General features: G+C 38.6%; 1 protein-coding gene across 1 annotated transcript in view; it reads right to left on the reverse strand.

The window, feature by feature from the left end:
* Positions 1 to 24,148, reverse strand: part of RAD23B (RAD23 homolog B, nucleotide excision repair protein) — a 51,961-nt gene that overhangs the window by 20,418 nt on the left and 7,395 nt on the right. The window contains exons 2-5 of the mRNA XM_037152641.2: positions 10,141 to 10,222; positions 8,747 to 8,826; positions 5,532 to 5,803; positions 1,854 to 1,909 (exon numbers count right to left, since the gene is read on the reverse strand). Of these exons, the coding sequence (XP_037008536.1) occupies positions 1,854 to 1,909; positions 5,532 to 5,803; positions 8,747 to 8,826; positions 10,141 to 10,222 (490 nt within the window). The remainder of the gene's footprint in view (positions 1 to 1,853; positions 1,910 to 5,531; positions 5,804 to 8,746; positions 8,827 to 10,140; positions 10,223 to 24,148) is intronic.

Below are 24,148 nucleotides of genomic sequence, written 5' to 3' on the forward strand. Positions count from 1 at the left end.
GGATGCTCACAGAAATGATTGAATATGGTCACAAAATATAGGAAAAAGTGAAGGTTATGCAAAGTGAAATAAAGAAAAATACACAGGGAACCAACGGCGAAGGGAAGGAAACCGGGACTCAAATCAACGATTTGGAACAGAAGGAATAAACATTCAACTAGGGCAGAACAAAAAAACAAGAATTCAAAACAATGAAGACAGGTATAGGAACTTCTGGGACAACTTTAAACATCCCAACACCTGAATCACAGGGGTGCCAGGAGGACAAGGGGAAGAGAAAGAAAGTGAAAACTCACTTTAATAAACAATGAGGGAGAACGTCCCCAATCTGACAAAGGAAATAGACATGCAAATCCAGGAAGCTCAGAGTCCCAAAGAAACTGGACCCATGGAGAAACACACCAAGACACATCATAACTAAACTACTCACGATTAAAGATAAGGAGAGAATCTTAAAGGCAGCAAAAGAAGAGAGTTACCTACAAAGAAGTTCCCATAAAACTTAAAACTATCACCTGATTTCTCAAAAGGAACCTTGAAGGCAAGAAGGAACTAAAAAGTATTCAAAGTCATGAAGGCCAGGACCTGCATCCAAGATTACTTTACCCAGCAAAGCTATCATTTGGCATGAATGGCAAATAAAGTGCTTCTCGGATGAGGTCAAATTAAAGGAGCTCTTTATCATGAAGCCCTTATTATAGGAAATGTTAAAGGGACTTACCTAAGAAAAAGATAAAAACTACAAATAGTAAAATGACAACAAACTCACAATTATCAACAACTGAACCTAAAAAACAAAACCAAAACTAGGCAAACAACCAGAACGAGAAGAGAAGCACAGAATTGGAGATCACATGGAGGGTTATCAGCAGGGAGGGAGGAGAATGGGGGAAAAGGTACAGGGTTAAAAAGTAGAAATGGTAGGTACAAAACAGAGGGGGGAGGGTAAGACTGGTACGAGAAATGGAAAAGCCAGAGAACTTATACGTAAGCCCTATGGACATGAACGAGGGTAGGGTGTGTGTGTGGGGAATGCTGGAGGGAGAGGGGGTGAAGGATGGAGGAGGACAAAGGGGAGAAAAAATGAGACAACTGTAACAGCACAATCAATAAAATATACTTTTTATGTGGAATCTAAAAAACAAAGTAAGTGAACAGACAAGACAGAAACAACCAACAGATACGGAGAACAAACCGACGGCTGCCAGGTGGGACAGCGATTGGAGGGCTAGGCCAGAAAAGTGAAAGAATTAAGAATTGGCAATTATGAAATAGTCGCAGGGAGAAGAGGTACTGCTTAGGGAATATAGTCAATAATACTGTAATAAATGTACGTGGTGCCAGGTGGTTACAAGACTTTTTTGGGGTATCACTTCATAAATTATATAAATTTCTAACCACTACATAGAATACCTGAAATTAATATAATACTGAATGCAACTATAACTGAAAAATTTTAAAAGGATTCAAAGTATAAAACATTAACTCACAAAGTCTTTAGTAACATTAATTGTCTGAATCAATCATTCAGCAGCTTTACTGTAAGCGACCACGAAAACTAACACTTTATGCGCTGACTGGCGTGGCCCAGGTGACTGGGAGTCATCCCACAAAGCGAAAAGTTGCTGGTTTGATTCCTGGTGAGGGCATATGCCTGGGCTGTGGGTTCGGTCCCAGGTCGATGTTTCTCTCACATCGATATTTTTCTCCCTCTGCTTCTTCCTCCCTTCCCCTCTCTCTAAAAATAAATAAAATAAAATCTTTAAAAAAACCCACATTATCATGATCTAGAAAAATAAAACTCACACCTCTTCCCTATCTCTTATAAGGTTATTTACAATGTAGATACTTACCAAGTGCACTTGTTGCATCTTCAAAAAGGTTTGATCGAGAAGAGTCTCCTGATGTACTGTAAAAGTTATTTAGAAAATCATATCAGAAAGCATGTACAATTGACAGTGAAGTTTACTAACTGGTGCTCCCCCTTCTGGGAGCACACCTGTGCCTTTACCTTCCTCCTCCTCTTCTCCTGTAGACTTTTATTTCCCAAATTTGAAGGGACCCCACAACACTTGCAGCCAGGTGAGCAATGGGTGCAGCAGCCCGTCCTAACTCCCTGAGCCTGTCTTCAAGGTCCCCTTTTCTCTGACTTTCCAGTGAGCTGATAGCCGGGCCTTGGCTCACTACTGCTGCTTCTCCTCCTTCTTCCAAGTCCTTCCTTGTTACACAGTTTAGTAGCTGTCTAATTTCTAAAGAGATTGTTTGATTTTAATTACACATAAACATGGGGCTATAGTATTTAAGCAGTCTTTTAAATTAAACCTTCAATCTGTTATTCATAACATTTATGGCTTGAGAATGTTAGTACTCATTCTGTTCTGCAAATCCATTGTTTAAACTGTTCAAAAATATAAAAGAACATCTCACAGATAATTTACTATTTAAGGAACACAAAAAAGATGATGCACACGAGAAGTCAAATCATCTGTAAGTCAAGTCACAGGAAAAATGCCAATAGCAGCACATGATAAGCAGCACACGCGGAAACTGCACAAGGCTAAAAAGGCCTGGGAAGTCTCTACACAGTGGAACTTCAGTTACGTTTTATAGGTAAGAATGACCACAAAAACTTGGACAAATCTAAGTTGTAAATGAAAGTTAACCAGTTTAAAGGGACCAACATAGTACACTCCTGTTGTAAGAAAACACTGTGGCACAGTGAAAGCAAGGGGAAATATTTAAATTTGAATCCATAAATTACTTTCTAAGGCTCAGTTTTTTCATCGATACAATGAGGTCAACAATAGTATCCACGTATTCCAAGATGCTGTATGTAGGGTTACTGACGGTAGAGTGCTTAGCAAAGTGCCTGGCAACATAATATCCAATATGATTACTATAATCCTTTGTATAATTTTTAAAGTATCTTAATTAACTATAGGGCCCGGACAAATAATGCCCCCTTTTTATTACAAAGTCTTTTATTACAAAATCATAAGCATGCAATTCTATAACATAATATCATACTCAAGCACACCATATGACATTTTAGGTAAAATGTTCAAAATAAAACTATAAATTATTATACCCTTATTATTACCCTACCAACCACACTCAAGGAGGCGTTACTTCTGCCGGACCCTGCGGACAGTCAAACTAACATGCGTGGAAGGCAACACTTCAAAAAGAAATATACATGGGGAACTAATTCTCCTGCACAAGACCCCTGCCCACCAGTTTCTATACAACCACTTGTGCCCTCTTTTGTGTGTTTTATTTAACAAATATCGCACATCAGTACAAACACGACCACCTCAAGTTTTCCCAAGAGATGCATGGTATTCCATTTAATTGACAAAATCAGGCTCTTACTAAGGAATTTTCAGTTTAGTTGCCAAGATTTAAATTCTTACTGTAGTCAAATTTATTAATTGTTCCCCTTTCCTTGACTTTTTGGTTAAGATTATTTCAGTGGTTTCGAATTCTATGTTTAGCTCAGATAAAGTCCCGATGTGTATTTTGATCTGCTCCCAGACTCTGTCTCTCACTGAGCAGTCTTTCTAGTAAGAGCTACTCAAAAATAATTTGTGCTATTTTTGCACATTTTCTTAACATTTTTTAAAACAGTTAACCATCATTTTCATTCTTGATTTCACTCCCTACTTCTCCCCTCCCCTCAGCAGAGAAAACTGCTTATCAGTGTATTGTCCCTTTGCTACTGTTTTTCTACACATTAATATGCATACCCATTGAAAATACACAATGCTGTTTGTGGTTTTTGTTTGGTTTATGGTTATTACCTATACTGTTTTGCAATCTGCTTTTTCACACTTGATAACATAGACTTGAAACCACATTCACTTAATACGCATATATACTGCATACTTTAACTGGCTGTGCTACTAGATAATAGGGCTGCCCAAACTTTAGGAAGCCTAAGAATTCACCAGGACAGCTTGTTAAAAATACAGACTTCTGGGACCCATCCCCAGGTAATTTTCACTTAAAGATCTGAGGTGGAGCCTAAGAATTTCAAACAAACTGCCAGTGATGCTGATGCTATCTACTAACTGCCACAACTTGGAAGAGCACTTTTCTCCAATATGAGGAAGTTACATGTCAAGTTATTCCCTCACCTTACTAATGAATGTTTAGGTTGGCTACAATTTGTCCTCAATTACATACGATACAGTTCTTGTGCACAGATGCACTTTCTCTAAGTCAGCTATCAATCTTAGAGAATGAATTGAGTGGAATTTGCATTCCAATAGTTTTTAAAGAACAAAACTGGCCTAAGAAACAAATCTCTGACAATAAAATGCCAAGAAGTGGTAATGACAAACTTCCTTACACCCCTCAAGTTCTACCAGAATATCTCCTGATAATTATCTCACTAACTTTTGTGGTTTCAATGGCACTGAATGTTTTATGGCAGACAAAGAGACTGAGGCACAGGTAAGTAGCGTGTTTTCTGAGCTCCTCTCATCCTTCCCTGCCTGTGTTAGCCTTCTCCGTGGTGTATAATTTTGGAAATAAGAGTAAATACTTGGTGCACAGAGCCCAACTGAGGGAACAACTTCAGGGTCTGCTCTTCTGGGTCACTGACCATCAACTCATTTACGCAACCCATGAGGTCTGAAAAGGTAATCCTGACTCTTAGATTAGGGGACTAAAACTATACCCTCAGGAAGAAACGAAATGGATAGTGATGATGAAGACATCTGAATGGATGGTATTAGAATTAGCACATTAAAATGTAGGTCAATTCTGAAATAGGAGCTTAAAGCATTTAAGGAAGTAAGATATAGTGTAGCAATTCCAGACATTCTTAATCATATTTACAATGTTTAAATGGTTTGGAAAACCAGTTTGTTAAATTTTTAAGTTCTGTTGCATTATACAGAACCGACCAACAAGCTTTTGATGTAATAGCTTGGCCTGATTTTGGATCGTCTTCCACCAGATAAAAGTGTTGAATGCATTTTTAACTGTACAAAGGAGAAATATCAAGCCAGGCACTGGTGTCTGAGAATGCCTAAAGCAAAGTATAGGAGGCAGGCACAGGGAAAATATTCTATTACCTGAGCCCATGCTATCCTGTTAGGGAATCAACTCCTTGAGAAGAGGCCCCAACTGAGCAATGAACCAAGTGATTCAAACACCTCCTAACATGGTTGAGTAGGTCAGACACAGAAAGCGCACTTAAAGGCAGAACACTACTATGTCAGCTACATTATAATTGTAATTTTATCGTTGTTCTTCTTGGTCATTTCACTCTTACACAAAATGAATAACAACTTTGATCCTCTTCCCCTTTCCCTCTAGAAAAAGAAATACAGACTATACAGAGCTGGAGTATAGAAACTTAGACAAAAGTATACTGTTTTCTCCAGAGTTCAAAGTTTAGAAAAGGTTTAACATAGGATACGGAAAGGTAATCTGATCAAAAACCACAATCAAAACACATACATCCATGAAATTCTAATTATGAGCACATTCTGAGACACGTTTTCTAGAACCCACGTTCTCACCTGTCAGTGGGTGTCGGGCTGAGAGCCACTGGTGTTTCTGCCGGCTTCTCTGCAGGGTTCTCCTGCTTCGTTGCACTGGCAGGTGCAGATTCAGAAGATGCTGTTGTTGATGCTGGAGTGACCGATGCAGGTGTGGGAGTGGGAGCCAGAGCGGGGGTGGGGGTTGGGACCTGAGCCACAGCTGGTGCCGTGGAGGAACTAATTGTGGTCGTGGTGGCAGGATTTGATTGCTGAGTTGTTGTTGTTGGTGCTGGTGTTGTCACTGCTTTGGGCTAAACACATTAAAAAGCAGCATAATGAGTTAGATAAAATACTACATTATTACCTGATCTCTAAGTACAAGAAGCTACAAACACAGCACGAATAATACAAACTTGTAACTTGAAAAACACTTTGTAAAATGACGTAACAGTCAATATTAGCACTCTGAATCACTACTGATGTTACTCTTTCAAAGCTAATGAGAGTACATATACTACTACCAACCTCAATTAGCTTTAGCCAACAATTTCAGCCTTCACAGCAAGCTAATATGAAATAAAAATTATTTAAGCTGATATTAAGTACAAAGATGTTAACAGAACTTCTGAGATATGTATGTAGTTAGAAAGAAAACTAAAGGCCAAATAAAGTTATAATCACACACTCTGCACTTTCTGAACTAGAAGCAGAGCCATAAAGATTCCCACAGAACAAAAAGCAATGATATATGGGTAAAAATCATACTGTTACAACTCTCTTCGTTTTCCTAAGGCCCATCAATGCCCACTACCTATTTAGCTTATAACTTTTCCTGATGAGAGAAAGTAACTGTTCTGATGGAAGATGGGAATTAAAACTCAACAGCTTGCTCCACGTATAAAACAACAACTAAAGCAATACACTGGCATGTCTGGATCCATTAGAGCCAGTAGGTGCATCAGAAAAAAAGTGCCCAGTGCGAGGCAGGGGGAAGGAACTTTCAAAAATAGTAACAGCATTTACTTCCTCCTTCTGCCATTCTAAAAGTCTTGTATTTAGCTCTGTACCTTTTTAAACTGCCAATTTAATACTCTGCAAATTATTAATATTTAAAAATGCCAATCCACATAAAAATATAATTTAAATGCATTATGTCCATTTAATATTTTCCGTAAGATCATTTGTAATCAACGTAATATTCTAACATAACCGTAAGGTCTCTGTTGCCAGAAAGAGTGACTTAAGCCTTATTCTAGACAGCACTAAACCCACCTAGCTTTTTGAAGTTTTGCTAAACTTTTGATCTTATTGCTTTTCCTGTCTTTTCTTTGGAGCAAGGCAATTTCTCATTGCTTCCATAATGCCTAATTACAGCAGTCTTCTTCCCCATCTAATATCTGCCCTCTACTATTACCTTGAAAATAAAGCAACCACCAATATCACTGGAATCCTATGTAAAATAAAAACAGGCTTGGCCCTGGCCAGTGTGGCTCAGCTGGTTGGAACATCATCCCATACATTAAAGGGTTGGGGGTTCGAATCCTGATTGTGGCACAAGAGGCAACCAATTAATGTTTCTCTCTCTCTCTAAGATCAATAAACATTAAAAAGGGGAGGGGGGCTTGGTTCCAAGTAGTTATTCTCCAAACACACGCATCTATTCTGAGACTTACCCTGCTAATTTTCTCAGTTGTGTTCTAATATTCAAGGTTCCTATAATACTAAAGAAAATAAGACCAGTAACAAATACATATCCGAATGTGTGGCCACTGACTTTTCCATCATGTACCATCTACGATAAAATTAGATGAGACAATGGAATATTATCCAGCCCTAAAAAGGACAGTAATGCTACAACAGGGATGGACCTTGAAACGAGCCAGTCATAAAAGGATAAATAACGTGTGATTCCATTTAATGTGAAGAATGTAGAGGTGGAGGGACGTGGCCGGAAAGTTACTGTCTAATGGGCACAGTTTCAGTTTGGGAAGATGAAAAAGCTCTGGGAAACCGGCAGCAGTGACGGCTGCGTACCAACGTGAATGTACTCAATGACACCGGGCCACACACTCAAAAGTTTGTTTCCAAGTCCAATTCATGTGAAGTGTTGCTTTTGTTCCTCAGTATGAAAGTACGCAGTAGTTAAAATATGTTATAAACTCTGCTTCTTACTGCATATATCAATTATTTATAACTTTAAAACCCACATTTATTCTATTTTTTGTCTTTGATAAACTGTTTTCTAATTTAAAATTATTTTTAGTGCTACAAGTAAAACTATTCTTCTCAGATTATGACAATTCAATACTAAAAATCAATGTCATGAGTACTTCCACAGCTGTCTTAACTCTTCACTGCATGCTTATGTATTATTAAATAAGTATATAAATAAAATATCTGGAAAAACCTATATTTATTTCTGCTTTAAAGAAAACCTTTGGCTTTTGTAACTTATCCCAAATATATTTCAGTCCAATAAATCAGAGACATTCCTGTTAAAAACTGACTCATAACAATCATTCCGTCATTTTTTCAGCTGCCTTTTCCTTTCTGGTTTCTCAAAACCTATCCCATTAACTAATAAATATCACTGAAATTATAAGTCTACTTGCCTTGCCTTTGCTATAAAGCCTTGAGAAGAATGTGAGGTATAGTACATAATTGAGCAAGCCCATTTAAGATAACCTTATGAAAACTACAGTAAGAAACACTGATTCAATTTCCAAGAATCACATTTTCTAAGAATTACATAATCATTGGTTTTACTACTCCAAAAAAATTAATGATTTTTAAAAGATTTTATTTATTAATTTTAAAGAGAAAGGAAAGGCAGAAAAAAGAGAAGGAAACATCAGTGTGTGGCTGCCGCTTGCATGCCCCCTACTGGGTATCTGACCTGCAACCGAGGCATGTACTGTGACTGGGAATTGAACTAGTTTTTGCCCTGTAGGCCGGCACTCAATCTACTGAGCCACACCAGCCAGGGCTGAAACCTAACAATATTTAATATGCCATTCTATATATCAATTGTCTTAATTTACTTAAAATTATGTTCAAACTACAAGTGTATAAAATTTTTAATCAACTTTTGGTTGACCCAAGGTAAATTATTAAAACCTTTAGAAACAGTAATTGCATGCTGCTATGGATGTGCATAAACTGTATTCACTCAAAGGTGTAAGGGCTGGACTTGGAATCAATGTTATTTAAAAGCTCACATGCATAAAGATATACAGAATAAGGATAAAACTTACTTTTGTCACCATAACCACCACAAAGTTTTTCTCATCAATTTTATATTCTTTTAGAGCAGTATCATCATTGAGGATTTTGCCTAGTATGCAAAGAGGGGGAAAAAAGTTATTTAAGGTACAGTAACCACTGCCTTACCCTAACTGAAGTTAAATCACCAACATCAAATTCTATCAATACTTTCCCCAAAAGAAACACATTAACCAATAAGCCAAGATAAAATAAATATAAATGGAACACAATTAGTTAAAAAGGCATAAGCATTTGACTAAAAGATAAATGCATATAGTATACACATACCCCAAGCAATTCTTTATTCTTACTTATAATAACAGACTTGCTAGTTAAGAAAATATTAACTAGGTCCTACGAAAGGAAATTATGAAAACAAATAGGATTCAGTACTGAGAATGCCCAAGGGGAATAACCTAGAACACTTTTTCTTGAAAGGAAAGAGAAAAGAACGAACTTCTTGCTCCCACCAATAACCAGGTATCTGGCAAAACAAAAATGTCCCAATGCTATAGAAGTGAGATACTCATAATAAAAGTACTTTAATAGTATACAGAAACGACAAGATGATACAGAGCTGGGCAAAACATAAAGAAGTACAACAGACTTTGGTAATCCTGAAGGTCTAATGTTAGGGCAGGATTCCTTCAAGTTTCTTTTTCCTTGAATTTGGTCTTCCATCTTTAAAGTTATTGGATAAAAAGCTCTAGGCATGAAGATGGACAGGAAGAGTTCCTCTACATGGGACCAAGAAACAGTGAAACTGGCAACCAGAAATTCTAGTTTTATGTCTGCCACCAACTACTTGCTTTTTTAGGCTTCTGATTCTTAATTTTGGGATTAGTGTTTTCTTTAAACTCTTAAGAAGATATTAAAAAATCTCCATCTAGGAAAAGATAAGAATCCAGGAACCACCCAAGTCCCACCTTACTGACATATATAATGATGATGTTATGTTGATTTTGAAGAACAACGAAAAGCATTGTCTCCACAGAAGTAGAATGTTAAAAGTATATTTTTAAAATACATTTTCCTGGTTAGTAGTAAGGTCAGTAACGCAATTTCCTATTCATATCTTTTGTCACTTTCTTTAAATGGGTTATCCTTTCCTTATTATTTTCTAAGAGCTCTTTATATAATCTGAATATTAACCTTTTCTATTTTTGTCATTTATTTATTGTCTTTTGACATACAAGGTTTGCTACATCTTTCAGTCATTCTCCAGGTATTTTATTTAAAAAGTTAAAAAATAAAATTTAATTTCATAGAATGACCCCAAGTACATCAAAAAACATAATCGGTATAAATAGTTTCAACAGATTAAAAAAGGGCTCAGATTGATTAAAAATACAAAAGCTAGGGAAGTGGATCATTCAATCCATACCTGCATAAATTAATTTCTGACCCGCTACAGGAAAGGCATCTTTCCCCTTTTCAGATTCAATCTTCTCTTTCAGTGCTTTCACCTATAAGAAAAATAAAGATTTTTTTTTTTTTTTGGGAAAAAGTTAAATGACAATGACAATCCAGAAATCCAGAATCTGGTAAAATGACGCAAGAAAAAATTTTTATACACATTAATTAATGCTGCCAAAATTTTAATGACTGTGTCCTCACAACACTGTCTCAAAAAACTCACTATTAAGTTAACCTATATTATTAGGTAGGACAAGTATAAACTTTGTTTTACCACCATCTGTTACACATACAGATATTTTAAATACTTTACCAGCTGAGTTGATAAATCTATTTAAAATAAAGGTTCAACATCAAAAAGTTTGATTCTCATTATAAAGTTTATGGGCTTATTTCCCAGAGTAAGAAAGTAAAGGTCTAAGAAATAAAATGGCCCCATCTACAATAAAAATTAAATGTGAAATGTTATAAGGCAAACAATACACTTGAAAAGTGGGTAATGTTTCATTATAATTACCTAAGGGGGGCTTTATAAAGACCAATGAAAAACATAATTTGGGGGGGGGCCTGGACATGGTATTTTTAAAAATCTTTACTACAAGTACTTCCGAAGTTCAAGGCTGAGAATCACTGCACTACTTAAATGATCTTAACCAAGTAGCTTGGTTTCTCTCAGCATCTACAAAGAAGGATTGTATGGAATATAGTAGATGATCCTTATGTCTCTTGGGGTTCTACAGTTACATGACAACAGGCTCCTGATGAAGTCGATTCATTTCTGAAACTGACTGTAAGGTAAGGTGGCATAAGAGTTAAGAGGCAAGGAAACATAACGAAACTAGTTTCATTTCATTAAAGGACTAAGAAACAATGGGGGAAATTGCATTTCCTTCAAATTCCCAGAATACTTTTAAAAGTGTCTAAGTTGACAGTTCTGAGCTTCAGGTGAAAATTTCTGATAGGGATACAGAGAGGGTTCTTTTGTACAATTATAAAGCAATGGTATAATCTTTCAAAATAAAATTATAGTAATGTTTATATGACTTCAAGTACATTAACACACAAATTCACATAATCCTCAAAACTCTGACAAATGGGAATATCACCCACTCAACTTTATAGATAAAACAAATAGAAGTTAAATATACTTGCCAAATCACATTGCTACTATACAGTAGCTGAAACCCCAAACCAGCTCTTCTGACTCCAAGCTTTGAAGCAGAGTATTTTGCAAATTATATAAATCACTCTTGCTACACTGATCTTCCCGAAATGAGTCAGTAGCATCACTGCTATTCTAATGTTCCCCAGAATAGAAATTCATCGGAAGTCTTCTGCCCTGGCTGTTGTGTCTCAATGGACTGAATGTCAGCCTGCAAATTGGAGGGGTTTGATTCCCCAATCAAGGCATATGCCTGGATGTGGGCCAGGTCCCCTGTAGCAGGCAACAGGTCTATGTTTCTCTCCCTCTATTCCCCTCTCTCTAAAAATAAATACATAAAGTCTTAAAAAAAAACACACAAAATCTCAGCTCTGTTTTCTTCTGTTCTAAATTTCAAAGGTAAAACACAAGTAACAACTTTATAAAAAAAGCACTCAGAAAATCTGATCTCAATATCAGTAAACTGTGAGTACAAACTCCACAGTAATAAACAATTTAATATAGTATAGTGTTCTATTAAGTGGGAAACTCTATGCTATGAGTGGTTCAGAATAAAAGTACGAGAGCCCACAAACTTGTTTAACAACTCTATGGTGTGCTCTGCTTTAAGTAACAATGATGTTGCACATTCTGCCTAGCTGTACATTCAGTCAGCATTTTATGTACCAGTGGAAAATAAGAGATATTTGGTTGGCCAAAAAGTCCATTACATTTTTTCAATAAAATAAAAGATACATTTTTAATTTTTACCAACAACTTTATTGATCTGGATATTCTGAGTATGTCGGCATCTCCCACTATCAGCTTCTTGTGGGTAGAAAGGCCAGGGTGCTGCTAAACACCTTCCAATGCAAAAGACAGCGCCACAGCAAAGAATTATTTGGCCAAACTGTCAACAGTATCAAGAAACTCTATAAACCACTTCTGACACATTTCAGCTGTTACAGCACCTTCTCCGTACACCGCACAGATCTTTTTCTGCGTTTCAGGTGCACATTTACCTTTTTTTGAAATAATAAGCATAACGTGCCAAAAATGTTGCATATTTCCTTTCATCTTCAACATTAAAATGGCTGCACACAAATCCACCAATTCTGGTAAGTTTTTTAATGTATGCTGATATGACAGCTGTCACAATATAATTTAACACTGTTTCGAATAAAGTTAATGACAACCAAGCACTCCTAGAGCCATCGTACAGGAAAAAAAAAAAACAAAAACGTAATGAACTTGGCTAACCCAATACTGTCTAAATTTCTGAGATAAAGTGACCTTTAAAGACAATCTAGTTAAAGCCCTCTACTGCTACGGCATGCTAAGGCCTACAGCAGAGATTCTCAAGGCATGGTCCAGGGAGCCCTGAAGGTTCACAGGACCCTATCAGGTGGTCAAGAAAAATTATTTGCCTCTTTTCACTCTCATTTTCTCACATGTATACAGTTAAGTTTTCCAGAGGCTACAAAGCATGTGATATCACAAAAACTAAATACAGAAACAGACGAGAATCTATCTTCTATTAAGCAAACATTAAAGAAATTTGCAAAAGAGGAAAACAATGGCAGTTTTCTCACTACTGCCTTTTATTGTTTTGAACATAGTTCATGTAAAAATAGATACATTACAACATGTAATGGGCTTATCACTTTTAAATAAACATGTTAAAAATTTGTTTTAGAATAGCCATGGGGATATCAAGTGCAGTATAGGAAATGGAGTAGCCAAAGGACTTACACGCATGACCCATGAACATGAACAGTGGTGTGGGGACTGCCTGAAGGAGTGGGGGTGCTGGGGGGAGGGGTAAAAGGGGGAAAAATTGGGACAACCATAATAGCAAAATCAATTAAAAAACTTCTTAATGTTTTAATTTTTAATATGGTAAATACCAATAAATAAGCACATAGACAAGCTATTTGAGACCTCGATAATTAATAAGTATAAAGGAATATTAAAAACAGTTGAAGTGCTATTTTACATTCTAACTGACTTGGCCAAAGTCATCTGTGTGGTGGCAGAGCTTGGTTACAGCACTCTGTGGTGAATGATAAATTTCTTTCCACATTTTTTTTTAAAGGAAGTAATGCAGTATTTGCAACTGTGACTGCTTGGTGAAAATCATGAATAAATCCTGTTCTCAGAACAGTATGTGTTGGTTTAGCACATAGGTGGTGCTCAGTTTTCAACTGCTGAAAAAAGAAAATCAAGAAGAAATATATGACACACACACACAAAAAGAAATAAGCAAGAACCTTTCTTTGACAGGTCAGGATGAGCAGGCAACTAAGACAGATTTAATTACTATAAATAATTTCTATGCAATAGAAACTGTATTTTTATTTCCAGCACCTGTTTAGAATATATTTTAACAGTTTAGGCCACAATGACTATTACACTACTTTTAAAAGCCTAAGTAAGTAATAACTGTTTTCTACCTTTGTATATAAAAAAAGGATGGGGTGGAGGTCCTCACCCTTATAAATTAAAGTAGGACAAAACAGAGTAACAAAATGCCCCCCAATCATTTACTACTACGTAACATTTGCTCCAAAGAAATTACAAATGTAATTAAAGAATATTAAGAACATAATGAACTCTATGCACATCAATACCTATGTGGTTTGGCTAAGAAAGGAATCAGACTAACACTAAAAGTGTTTATTATTAAACAAAGAAGAAAAATTAATAAACTAAACATACAACTTAAATAGAAATAACAAAATAAATATCAAAAGGAAAAATTCAAATAAGTTAAGGAAAATAAAACGATAAAAAATGGTTTTGGTGGCAACAGAAAAATGGGCAAATGACAGGGTCAGACATTCACAATTACAGTCAAAAAGAAAAGTTCAACTGTCTTCAGTAACCAAAAGCATAGATTTTAATGTCAGACACCCTTAGTCCAGTAGACAAGGCTGTCCTGTATACAATTCTTGGTAGTAAGGGTGAAGAGATAAGTCTCAAATAGAGAATATCAAATGATATTCTCGAATGTCATTTTGAGAATATCAAATTGTTTTGGACTTCCAGCCAAGATGGAGGTGTAGGTGGAAATACTGTGTCTCCTTGCACAACCAATATTAAGGACAACAAAGACTTAGAAACAAAAAAACCCAGAACTGACAGAAAATTGAACTGTATGGAAGTCTGACAACCATTCATCCAGACTGGTAAGAGGGGCAGAGTCAGCGGTCCGCAGAGAGGAGTTGGGCGGGAAAAGGCTGACCTTGGTCACACACTCACGCACAGATAAACCAGGCAAAATGGGCAGCAAGACAGACCTCGCAACCCCAATGCCGGGAAATAAAGCCTAAAAGCTTTATTGAAAAAGTGCAGGGAGAGACTCTCAGCCTCACAGGAGAATTAGTTGGAGAGACCCACAGGGTCCTAGAACGCATACAAACCCACCCACCCAGGAACCAGTACCAGAAGGGTGAGGTTTGCTTGTGGGAAGTGGCAGAGGAGACTGAAATTCAAGAGAGAGTAGAGCAAGTGCCATTGTTCCTTCTCTGACCCCGCCCCCACATATAGTGTCACAACCCAGCGACGTGTGTTACCCTACCCTGGTGAACACCTAAGGCTCCGCCCCTCATATGAAACAGGTGCAACCAGACCCCCCCCCCCAACAAAAATGGCTCAAATAGAAGAATAGATCAAGGCCCCAGCCAGAGCCAATACTTTTAAGCGACCAAGAGATGACCAACCTATCAGATGCACAGTTCAAATCACTGGTGATCAGGATGCTCACAGAACTGGTTGATTTTGGTTGCAAATTAGATGAACAAATGAAGGCAACACACTAAGTGAAATGAAGGAAAATGCACAGAGAACCAATAGTGATGGGAAGAAAACTGGGACTCAAATCAATGGAGGGGACCAGAAGGAAGAAATAACCAAACAGAAAAGAATGAAGAAACAAGAATTCAAAAAATGGCCCTGGCTGGTGTAGCTCAGTGAATTGAGTGCAGGGCCATCGCTCAGTGAATGGATTCCCAGTCAAGGCACATGCCTGGGTTGCAGGCCAGGTCCCCAGTGGGGGCCACATGAGAGGCAACCACACATTGATGTTTCTCTTTCTCTTTCCTCCTCCCTTCCCCTCTAAAAAAATAAATAAAATCTTTTTAAAATTTCAAAAAAAAAAGAGGAGAGGCTTAGGAACCTCTAGGACATCTTTAAACGTTCCAACATCCAAATTATAAGGGTAGCAGAGGGGGAAGAAGAAGAGCAACAAGTGGAAAACTTATTTGAACAAATAATAAAAGAGAACTTCCCCAACTTGGCAAAGGAAATAAGACTTCCAGGAAGACCAGGAAGCTCAGAGAGTCCCAAAGAAGGGGGACTCAAAGAGTCCTCATCTACAAAGGAGTTCCCACCAGACTGTCAGCTGATTTCTCAAAAGAGACCTTACAGGCAAGAAGGGGCTGGAAAGAAGTATTCCAAGTCATGAAAGACAAGGACCTACATCCAAGATTGCTCTATCCAGCAAAGCTTTCAATTAGAATCGAAGGGCAGATAAAATGCTTCTCAGATAAGGTCAAGGTCAAGGAGTTATCATCATCAAGCCCTTATTATATGAAATGTTAAAGGGACTTATCTAAGAAAAAGAAGATAAAAAATATGAACAGCGAAAGGACAGCAAACTCACAGTTATTAACAACCACACCTAAAACAAAAGCAAACTAAGAGGACAGCTAGATCAGGAGCAGAACCATAGAAATGAAGATCACATGGAGGGTTAGCAACAGGGGAGTGGGAGAGGAGGAGGAGGGAGGAGGTACAGAGAATAAGTAGCACAGACGGTGGGGAGAAAATAGGGGGAGGGCAGGAGTAGTGTGGGAAATGTAGAATCTAAAGAACTTATGACACATGGACATGAACTAAAGGGTGGGATGTGGGTGGGAGGGGGTATGCAGGGTGGAGGGGAATGAAGGGGGGAACGGGACAACTGGAATGGCATAATCAATAAATTATTTTTAAAAAGGCAAAAAAATGATAACTGTTTTTGAGGGCAATATGTCAAAAGTCCTGAACTTTTTTTTTTTTTTTGGGGGGGGCGGGATTTGACCTGGTATCATCACTTCAGGTAATATCAGTGTCACTTCAGGTAATGTATCTAAGAAAATAACTGAACTAGACTTTGGAACCAGGGTCACTGACCGTCCAACATCTGACATTGTTCCTCAACCTCAACACAATGACCTTTACTTCTAATCCACTTGAGTTGTCTAATATTCACAGTACACAGGCGGAATCTTCTTATCCCTAAACTGCTCCCTCTTTGCAGTTTTAAGTACCAATGCCATATTCCTACGGACTCTCCTAGCAACTGTTCATTACACCTGGTCCTGCATGCATTATTAAGATTTTGGTCCCTAGATCCTCTACTTTCATTTCATTACTGTCAGCTCTATTCAGCTTAGACAGCAAAGTCACTACTTCTACCACTTTCTTCCCAGTATCACAAACCTTCTTGTCATTCTGCCACTCCTGTCAGGTAAAAGTTCACACATGGATCGACACAAATCATCAGTACTACACATAAAATTCTTCCAACCACACTCTTTTGTCTCATTTAGCTAACAAATGTCACCATTAACTAGCTAACCGACTGCCTATCCACACTTATATCCAGTCTTCTAAATGCTATTGGAGAAAATGAATGATCCCTGCATCCTTCCGTTCTCCTGGTCAGCCCTCTCCTCCATTCTCCAAGAGGGTACTTCAAACCTGTATTCCCCCTCTAAATCTGATTCCCAACACTAATCCCTCCGAGTCCTTTTTCTACTTCACTCAAAACAAAGAAGACACCAGAGGAACTCACCCTCAATTTTCTGCCACCAAAATGACACATTTTTTTTGCATCCAGATCAACCTAATCCCTTTCCCACCTACAAAATTAAAGACAGTAGCGCTTTCATTTAAACTTAACTCTTTCCTGCCTCCAGCTTCTCCCTCCAGTGTTCTCCTGTACCTTGCCCAAGTCATTATATTTCCTACCCTCCCTCAACTTCATTTTCAACTTCTCCCTCAAAGACAGTTCATTTTCATTCACATTTAAACAGATCCAATCCTCTATCTTCTTTAAAAAACAAAACTCGCAACCCCCTGTCTCCTGATAGCTCCTCTCTCCTTAGCCTCAAGTGTTTTTCAAAAACTAAACACTGTCTTCACTCACTGGTAACCCAACACCTATTACTCAAGTGGGCAATACAATGCTGATAAACAGATGTATGCACTTTACTGCTAATTTTCTCCAGTAGTGCCTACTCCCACAATTCCATTTAGACTTTCACCAGTATTACTTATTTTAGCAACATCATAACCAGACATTTCTTAGTCCTTCCCTATTTTACTTGACCTGTCACATTGGACAGTACTGATCTGTCTCCTTTTCACAGTGCCTTCCTTTGGCTCCCGTAACACCACACTCTTCTGGTTTGCCTCCTACCTCCCTGTTCACTCCTTTGTAATATCTTCCTCAGCCAGCCCTTTTAGATTCCCTTCTCTCCTCTTCCAGGACTGGAAAACTACTCTTAGTTTTTTAATAACCATCCAGGTGTCATCTGTATTTCTAGCCCAGTTCTCTCCTAACATTCTTTGGTAATGCACACCCAAACTCTCTACTGGACGTCTTTAATGGATGTCTTGTGGGCAATTCAACATTAATGTATTTGTTGCCTAAACTTTCCCTAACCCAATGAAATTGAGCGCACTTTGAAAGAGCTTATAAGTTGGTCCGAAGGTTGTGGGTTATTATTAAGCTGAAAGAGCTTAAGGCCTTCTTTCCAGATGTGGCAAAGGAACGGGTAGCAACAACGTACATGGTTTCTCTTGAGAAGGACATGGCCAGGGATGCCTGCAGCTATGGCTCCTGTAACTGTGCCGAGTGGTGTCAAAGCTCCTGTTCCAGTAAGTCATCTCAACAGGACGCATCTAAAACTGAGCTCACCAGTCCCAGGAAATAATCAGGACTACTTTATCCAAGGCTAACACACAAGCAGGGACTGTCATTTTGCTGCAATTTAAAATAGCGTTTATAACTAATTCGACTACAAAGCATGGTTAACACTCAAGAAATCAAACTTTTTTCTAGCCAAGACACGCACAGCTCTCTTACGAAACTGTGCACTTTGAAAGAAAAGCATACTCGATATCTCATACTAAACAGCTGGCAGGGCTTTAACCTTTTTCCCCCAAAAGGGATACAACCGTAATAATCCAGGCACACCTTGTTTTAATGTGGTTCATTTTACTGTGGTTCAGAGATACTGCCTTTTTAAAAAAATGAACTGAAGGCACACTCCCCCCACCGCAGCACAAATATTACAATCCACTTTATTCTGATACTCGCTTTGTTGTGGTGGTCTGGAACTGAACCAGAAATATCTCTGAGGTGTGCCTGTAGCCTACTTTAAAATGCTAATACAAAAGCTGATGGGCCACCCCTTTTAACCGGCTCCCTCGTGCGGTGCTTTTCTCTTGCTTCTCTCACATCCCTCACATCAAATCATCTCCCCGTGGTGCCAATGTACCACCTATTTCCCAATTTGAACACTACATCGCATCCCATGGTACTACCCTAGTTCAGGCCAACAACAATTAAAAGCAGTCATTTTTATTTAAGAAATTTAAGCAGTATGTTTCAGATATCAAAATAGTACCTTATAAATTGTATCCCCTTCATAGTATTGTTTTGCATGTCAGTCTTCTTACATAAGACTTTTGCATAAGATTTCTAAGACCAAGGTTTGTTGATTAGGTCAGTAACTGAGTATTTCTGATAATCCTGCTTCCTCATTGTTTCAATGTATTTTCTGTATTACTGTGTCACTATGTTGTCCTCGTTACTGTTATAGCTACACACAGGAAAAAGGATTATGCAAACTGCCCAGGAACATCATGGCTGAATGAGTGACAGCTCATAGGTCTATGAACTTACCAGATGCCAAGCAGTATGCCAAGAACTTCACGATATTTAACTCGTTTAATCTGTGCTATATCTCTATTTGAATCCCAGCTACTTACTCATATGGAAGTTGGTGTTGGTAAACAAATACTGTTAATATCTGTGAGCACCGATGCAGGCACTTTTGAAGCAATTTGCCCATCTTTGATCCAATAAATTCCCTATCTAGACATCAATCCTGAAGAGGTGCTCACAAGTACTTCAAGATACATGAAAAAATATGTGCACCACACTCCTGCAGGTAACACCAAAAATAACAGTAAAATCCATCAATGGTGAAATGATAAAATACATTTATTGCACATACATTCATTTGAATACTACGCAGTACAACAAGAATGATGACTATATAAGAAAGGTATATAAGGAAGGCAGTATGCATGCACATATGAATAAATATTTGCAATTATCTTTAAAAGAAAAAAGCTAGTTGCTAACTAATTTATTTTTTCAAAAATAGGTACAGTGTAGGTATAAAAATGTGACTAGTAGCATAAAGTCCAGTAGTTACTTATACCAGTGGCCCAAAGCCTATCAATTTTTTACCTTCTTTACTATAACAAGCCTTATTTTAATATTCAAAAATTAAGAGAAAATTTAGAACTTGAAAGAAAGGAAGGAAGACTTCTGGTCAAGATGGCGGCATAGGACAGACAAGGCTCACCTCTTTGCATGACCACATCAAAATTACAACTAAAATATAGCACCATCACTCAGAACTGTCAGAAATTCAGTTGAATGGAAGCCTGACAACTACGGAATTAAAGAAACCACATCCACCCCAACTGCTAGGAAGGGCACAAATGTGGAATGGGCTGGTGCCAACCTACGTGTGGTGGGTAAAAATTGGGAGGAATATCTCAGGAGCAAGGAGTCCCTGCTGAACACCAGGTCCCCCAGCCAATGGTTCCAGTGCCAGGAAGATAAGTCCCCATGACTTCTGGCTGCAAAAACCAGTAGAGATTGAATCCATGGAAGAAACTTCTGGAGCCCCAAGTAGCTCCTCTTAAAGCACCTGCACACAACTCACCTACTCAGACTCAGTTCCTCTGAGCTAGCTCCAGCACCAGGATGGCGGCCTGAAGGGCATGAGTGGCACAGAGGATGAAGTGTCTGGCATCATGCTGAGCAGAGGCCATTGTCCCTTTTCTGAGCTCTCTCCCTGCAGAGCCATGGAGCCAGCAGGCTGGTGCCATATCTGAGACTCCATCAACCTGGCTAACACTGACCCACCTTGGTGGTCCCCAGTGACTGCCCCACCCAGGCTGCTTTTCCATATGAATGGCTAGTCTTGGTGTATGCTTCACAACTTCCTAAATCCTCTCAAACAAGCAGCAGTTAGCTTCAGAGAGCCACAGGGTCATCCACTTGGCTTCACCTGGGAATCTCCAAGCCCTGCACAAGTAGCAGCCATCTCGGATTGATTGCTTCATAGCACAAGCAGGGCAGGGTGGCCCCAGACGAAACACAGGTGGGGGATGACTGGGGCCTGCGCCACCCCAAAAACCCCAGGGCAGACACCCACAGTGGAAAGCTACAGGCCACATCAGAGCACCACCACCCTGCCCGTGCACAGCTGATCCTCCACGGAGGGCAAAGGTTGGTGATAAGTGGTCACACCTAATGCATACAGCTGACTGGCCTGGGCAAATTCCTCCCATTGATCTGCAAACAGCAACCCAGGCTCATCTACAAAAGGAGGGTGTACTCAGCCCACACAAAGCGTGCACCTCGAGTACCCAGCTTGGGTGATTGGGGAGGCTGTGCCACTACAGGACACCTACTACAAGGCCACATTATGAAGACAGAGTCAAAGCAACTCTACCGAATACACAGAAACACACACAGGGAAGCTGCCAAAATGAGGAGACAAAGAACCACAACCTAAATGAAAGAACAGATCAAAGCTCCAGAAAAAGAGCTAAATAGAATGGAGACAAGCAATCTATCAGATGCAAGGTTCAAAAAACTGGTTATAAGGATGCTCAAGAAACTTAGTGAGGGCCTGAACAGCATAAAAAAGATCCAGTCAGAAATGAAGGATAGCCATGGCTAGTGTGGCTCAGTGGGTTGAGAGCTGACCTGTGAATCAAAGGGTCACCAGTTCAATTCCCAGCCAGGGCACATGCCTGGGTTGGGGGCCAGGTCCCTAATAGGGGGTGCACAAGAGGCAACCACACACTGATGTTTCTCTCCCTCTCTTTCTCCTTGCCCTCCCCTCTCACTAAAAGTGAGTAAGATCTTAAAAAAAAAAAAAAAAAAAGAAATTAAGGATACATTTATTGAAGTAAAGAATTTACAGGGAAACAACAGTAGAGTGGATGAAGCTGAGAATCAAATAAAATCAATAATTTGAAAGATAAAAAGCAAAAAAGAACCAGTCAGGAAAACAAGAAAAAAGAATCCCCCAAAACCAACAAATGAGGATAGTATAAGCAGTCTCTGTGACAACATTAAGCATTCTACCATTTTCTTTAGATGGGTGTGAGGAAAGAAAGGGCAAAAAATTGCAAAATTATTTTAAAAAATGAAAGAAAATTTCCCTACCTTGGTGAAGAAAACAGACATCCAAGTCCAGGAACCAAAGAGAATCCCAAACAAGAGGGATGCAAAGAGGACCACACCAATACACATCGTAATTAAAATGCCAAAGGTTAAAGATAAAGACTCTTAAAAGCAGCAAGAGAAAAACAGAGTTAACTACAGAAGAGTTCCCATTAAACTGTCATCTGATTTCTCAAAAGAAACTTTGCAGGCAAGAAGAGACTGGCAAGAAATATTCAAAGTCATGAAAAGCAGAGACCTAAGGCCAAGACTGCTCTACCCAGTAAAGCTATCATTTAGAATTGTTAGGAAGATAAAGAACTTCCTAGCCAGGAAAAAACTAAAGGATTTTATCATCACCAAACCATTATTATAGGAAATGTTAAAAAGACTTATTTAAGAAAAAGATAAAAACTATGAACAATGAAGTGACAAAAATACTTATCAACAACTGAATCTAAACACAAACTAAGCAAACAAGAACAGAGACAGAGTCCTGGCTGGTGTAGCTCAGTGGATTGAGAGTGGGCTGAGTGAGAACTAAAGGGTCACCGGTTCCATCCCCAGTCAGGGCACATGCGTGGGTTGCAGGCCAGGTCCCCAGTGAGGACCATGTGAGAAGCCCCCATAAACTGACATTTCTCTCCCTCTCTTTCTCCTTCCCCTCTCTAAAAACAAACAAACAAACAAACAAACAAACAAACCTGTCCTCTACACACACACACACATACACGAACAGAGACAGAATCATGATTACAGAGAGTGGCGGATGGGCAGGGGGTGTGGGGGAATGGGTTAGAGGTAACAGGATGAAGAAGTACAAATAGGTAGTTACAAAGTAGCCATGAGGATGTAAAGTACAGTACAGGAAATGGAGTAGCCAAAGACCTTAAATGCATGACACAGGGACATGAAGAATGGTGGGTAGATTGCTGGAGGGAATTGGGGGGGTGCTGTTTGGAGGGGGGCAAGGGGAAAATCAGGACAACTGTAACAGCATAGAATAAAATATAAATAAAAAACCAAAAAATAAAAAAGATCTCACTGCACTCCCCCAGTTATTGCTTACCTATATTACACAAGAATATATTGCAATATGCAGAGATTGTACTGGGGGGGGGGGAGTATGAAGCAGTAGTTCTAATAATATACAGCCTAACAAATTAAAAAATAAATAAATAAAAGCAACTAAAATTTGACAATTAATCATTAGCAATAGGAAAGAGAGTCCCAAGCCTAGTATGTTTACAAAAGTATTTCACAGATTTACATGAAGGGCAAAGCCTTTTCCTTCCATTTGTTTCCTTGGGCGGTGTCCTTCCATTCGAGAACTGGCACAGGCACCAAACAGCATTACCTGAATTTCTTACCCAAAGTAGGTTCTTGTTAATTCTTAAAATAGAATTGATTATAAACATGTTAGTCGACTTCAGTGCAACAGGAAAAATCTTCCCACCAGGCCAAGGAGTGAAAGCCCAAGAGAAGTGATATTTTTTACTGAAACAATCACTGAGAGTACAATATTAATAATGTATAAACAGACAGTAAACAAAGGCAACTAATTCTTAGAGTTATGATCCTAAAATCTACCACTTTAAATACACTATTCAGAATCCATATCTCCCACAGAAACTATGGTATTTAGGTTCCTAAGCCAACCTATTAGAGCCAATTTAATCTCATTATAAAACATATTCCTAATAGTATGATTTCAACAAGATCATAAGAGGCACAGAGTTTGAAGACTGAGGAAGTAGGAAAGCAGTAACTCCTAAGATACCTGTAACTTTTAATGACCTAATGCACTACCCAAAAGCCGACTACCTAATCCAACCAGAAGGGGTGGGGGGGGGAGGGAGTGACAAATAAATTTTTCTCTACCTGTTGAAGCACCTAGGACCTGTTCTTATGTTATTATTAGTCATGTATAGCCAGTCTACCTCCTCTGCTAGAAAAGATCTAGATAATAAAGGGTTTATAAAGTTCACTCAGTTATAAAATTAGCTCTTAGACACACTACACAAGAAATTTATTTATCCAAACTTACAGCGAACAGATGGGGTAGTGTCCTTCGGCAGGATTCACTGTGCTAGAGCAGGCTTAAATTTAGCACCTTTCTTTCCAAAAGTGACAAGAATTTTATACATTACCCATCAAATAATCTCACAACTTTCAAGCCAAAAGAAGAACACTTCTCTTCAAAATTGTTTGAAACTGCTGATTACAGCAAGCTGAGAGAATGAGAAGGCTATTTCACTCACACAAACGTCTCTAGAAAGGATAGTGAAAACGTCCACCAATAATGGA

This window comes from Artibeus jamaicensis, unplaced genomic scaffold (assembly GCF_021234435.1).
Source record: "Artibeus jamaicensis isolate MK-2021 breed Jamaican fruit bat unplaced genomic scaffold, CSHL_Jam_final scaffold_1964, whole genome shotgun sequence".
Taxonomy (NCBI): domain Eukaryota; kingdom Metazoa; phylum Chordata; class Mammalia; order Chiroptera; family Phyllostomidae; genus Artibeus; species Artibeus jamaicensis.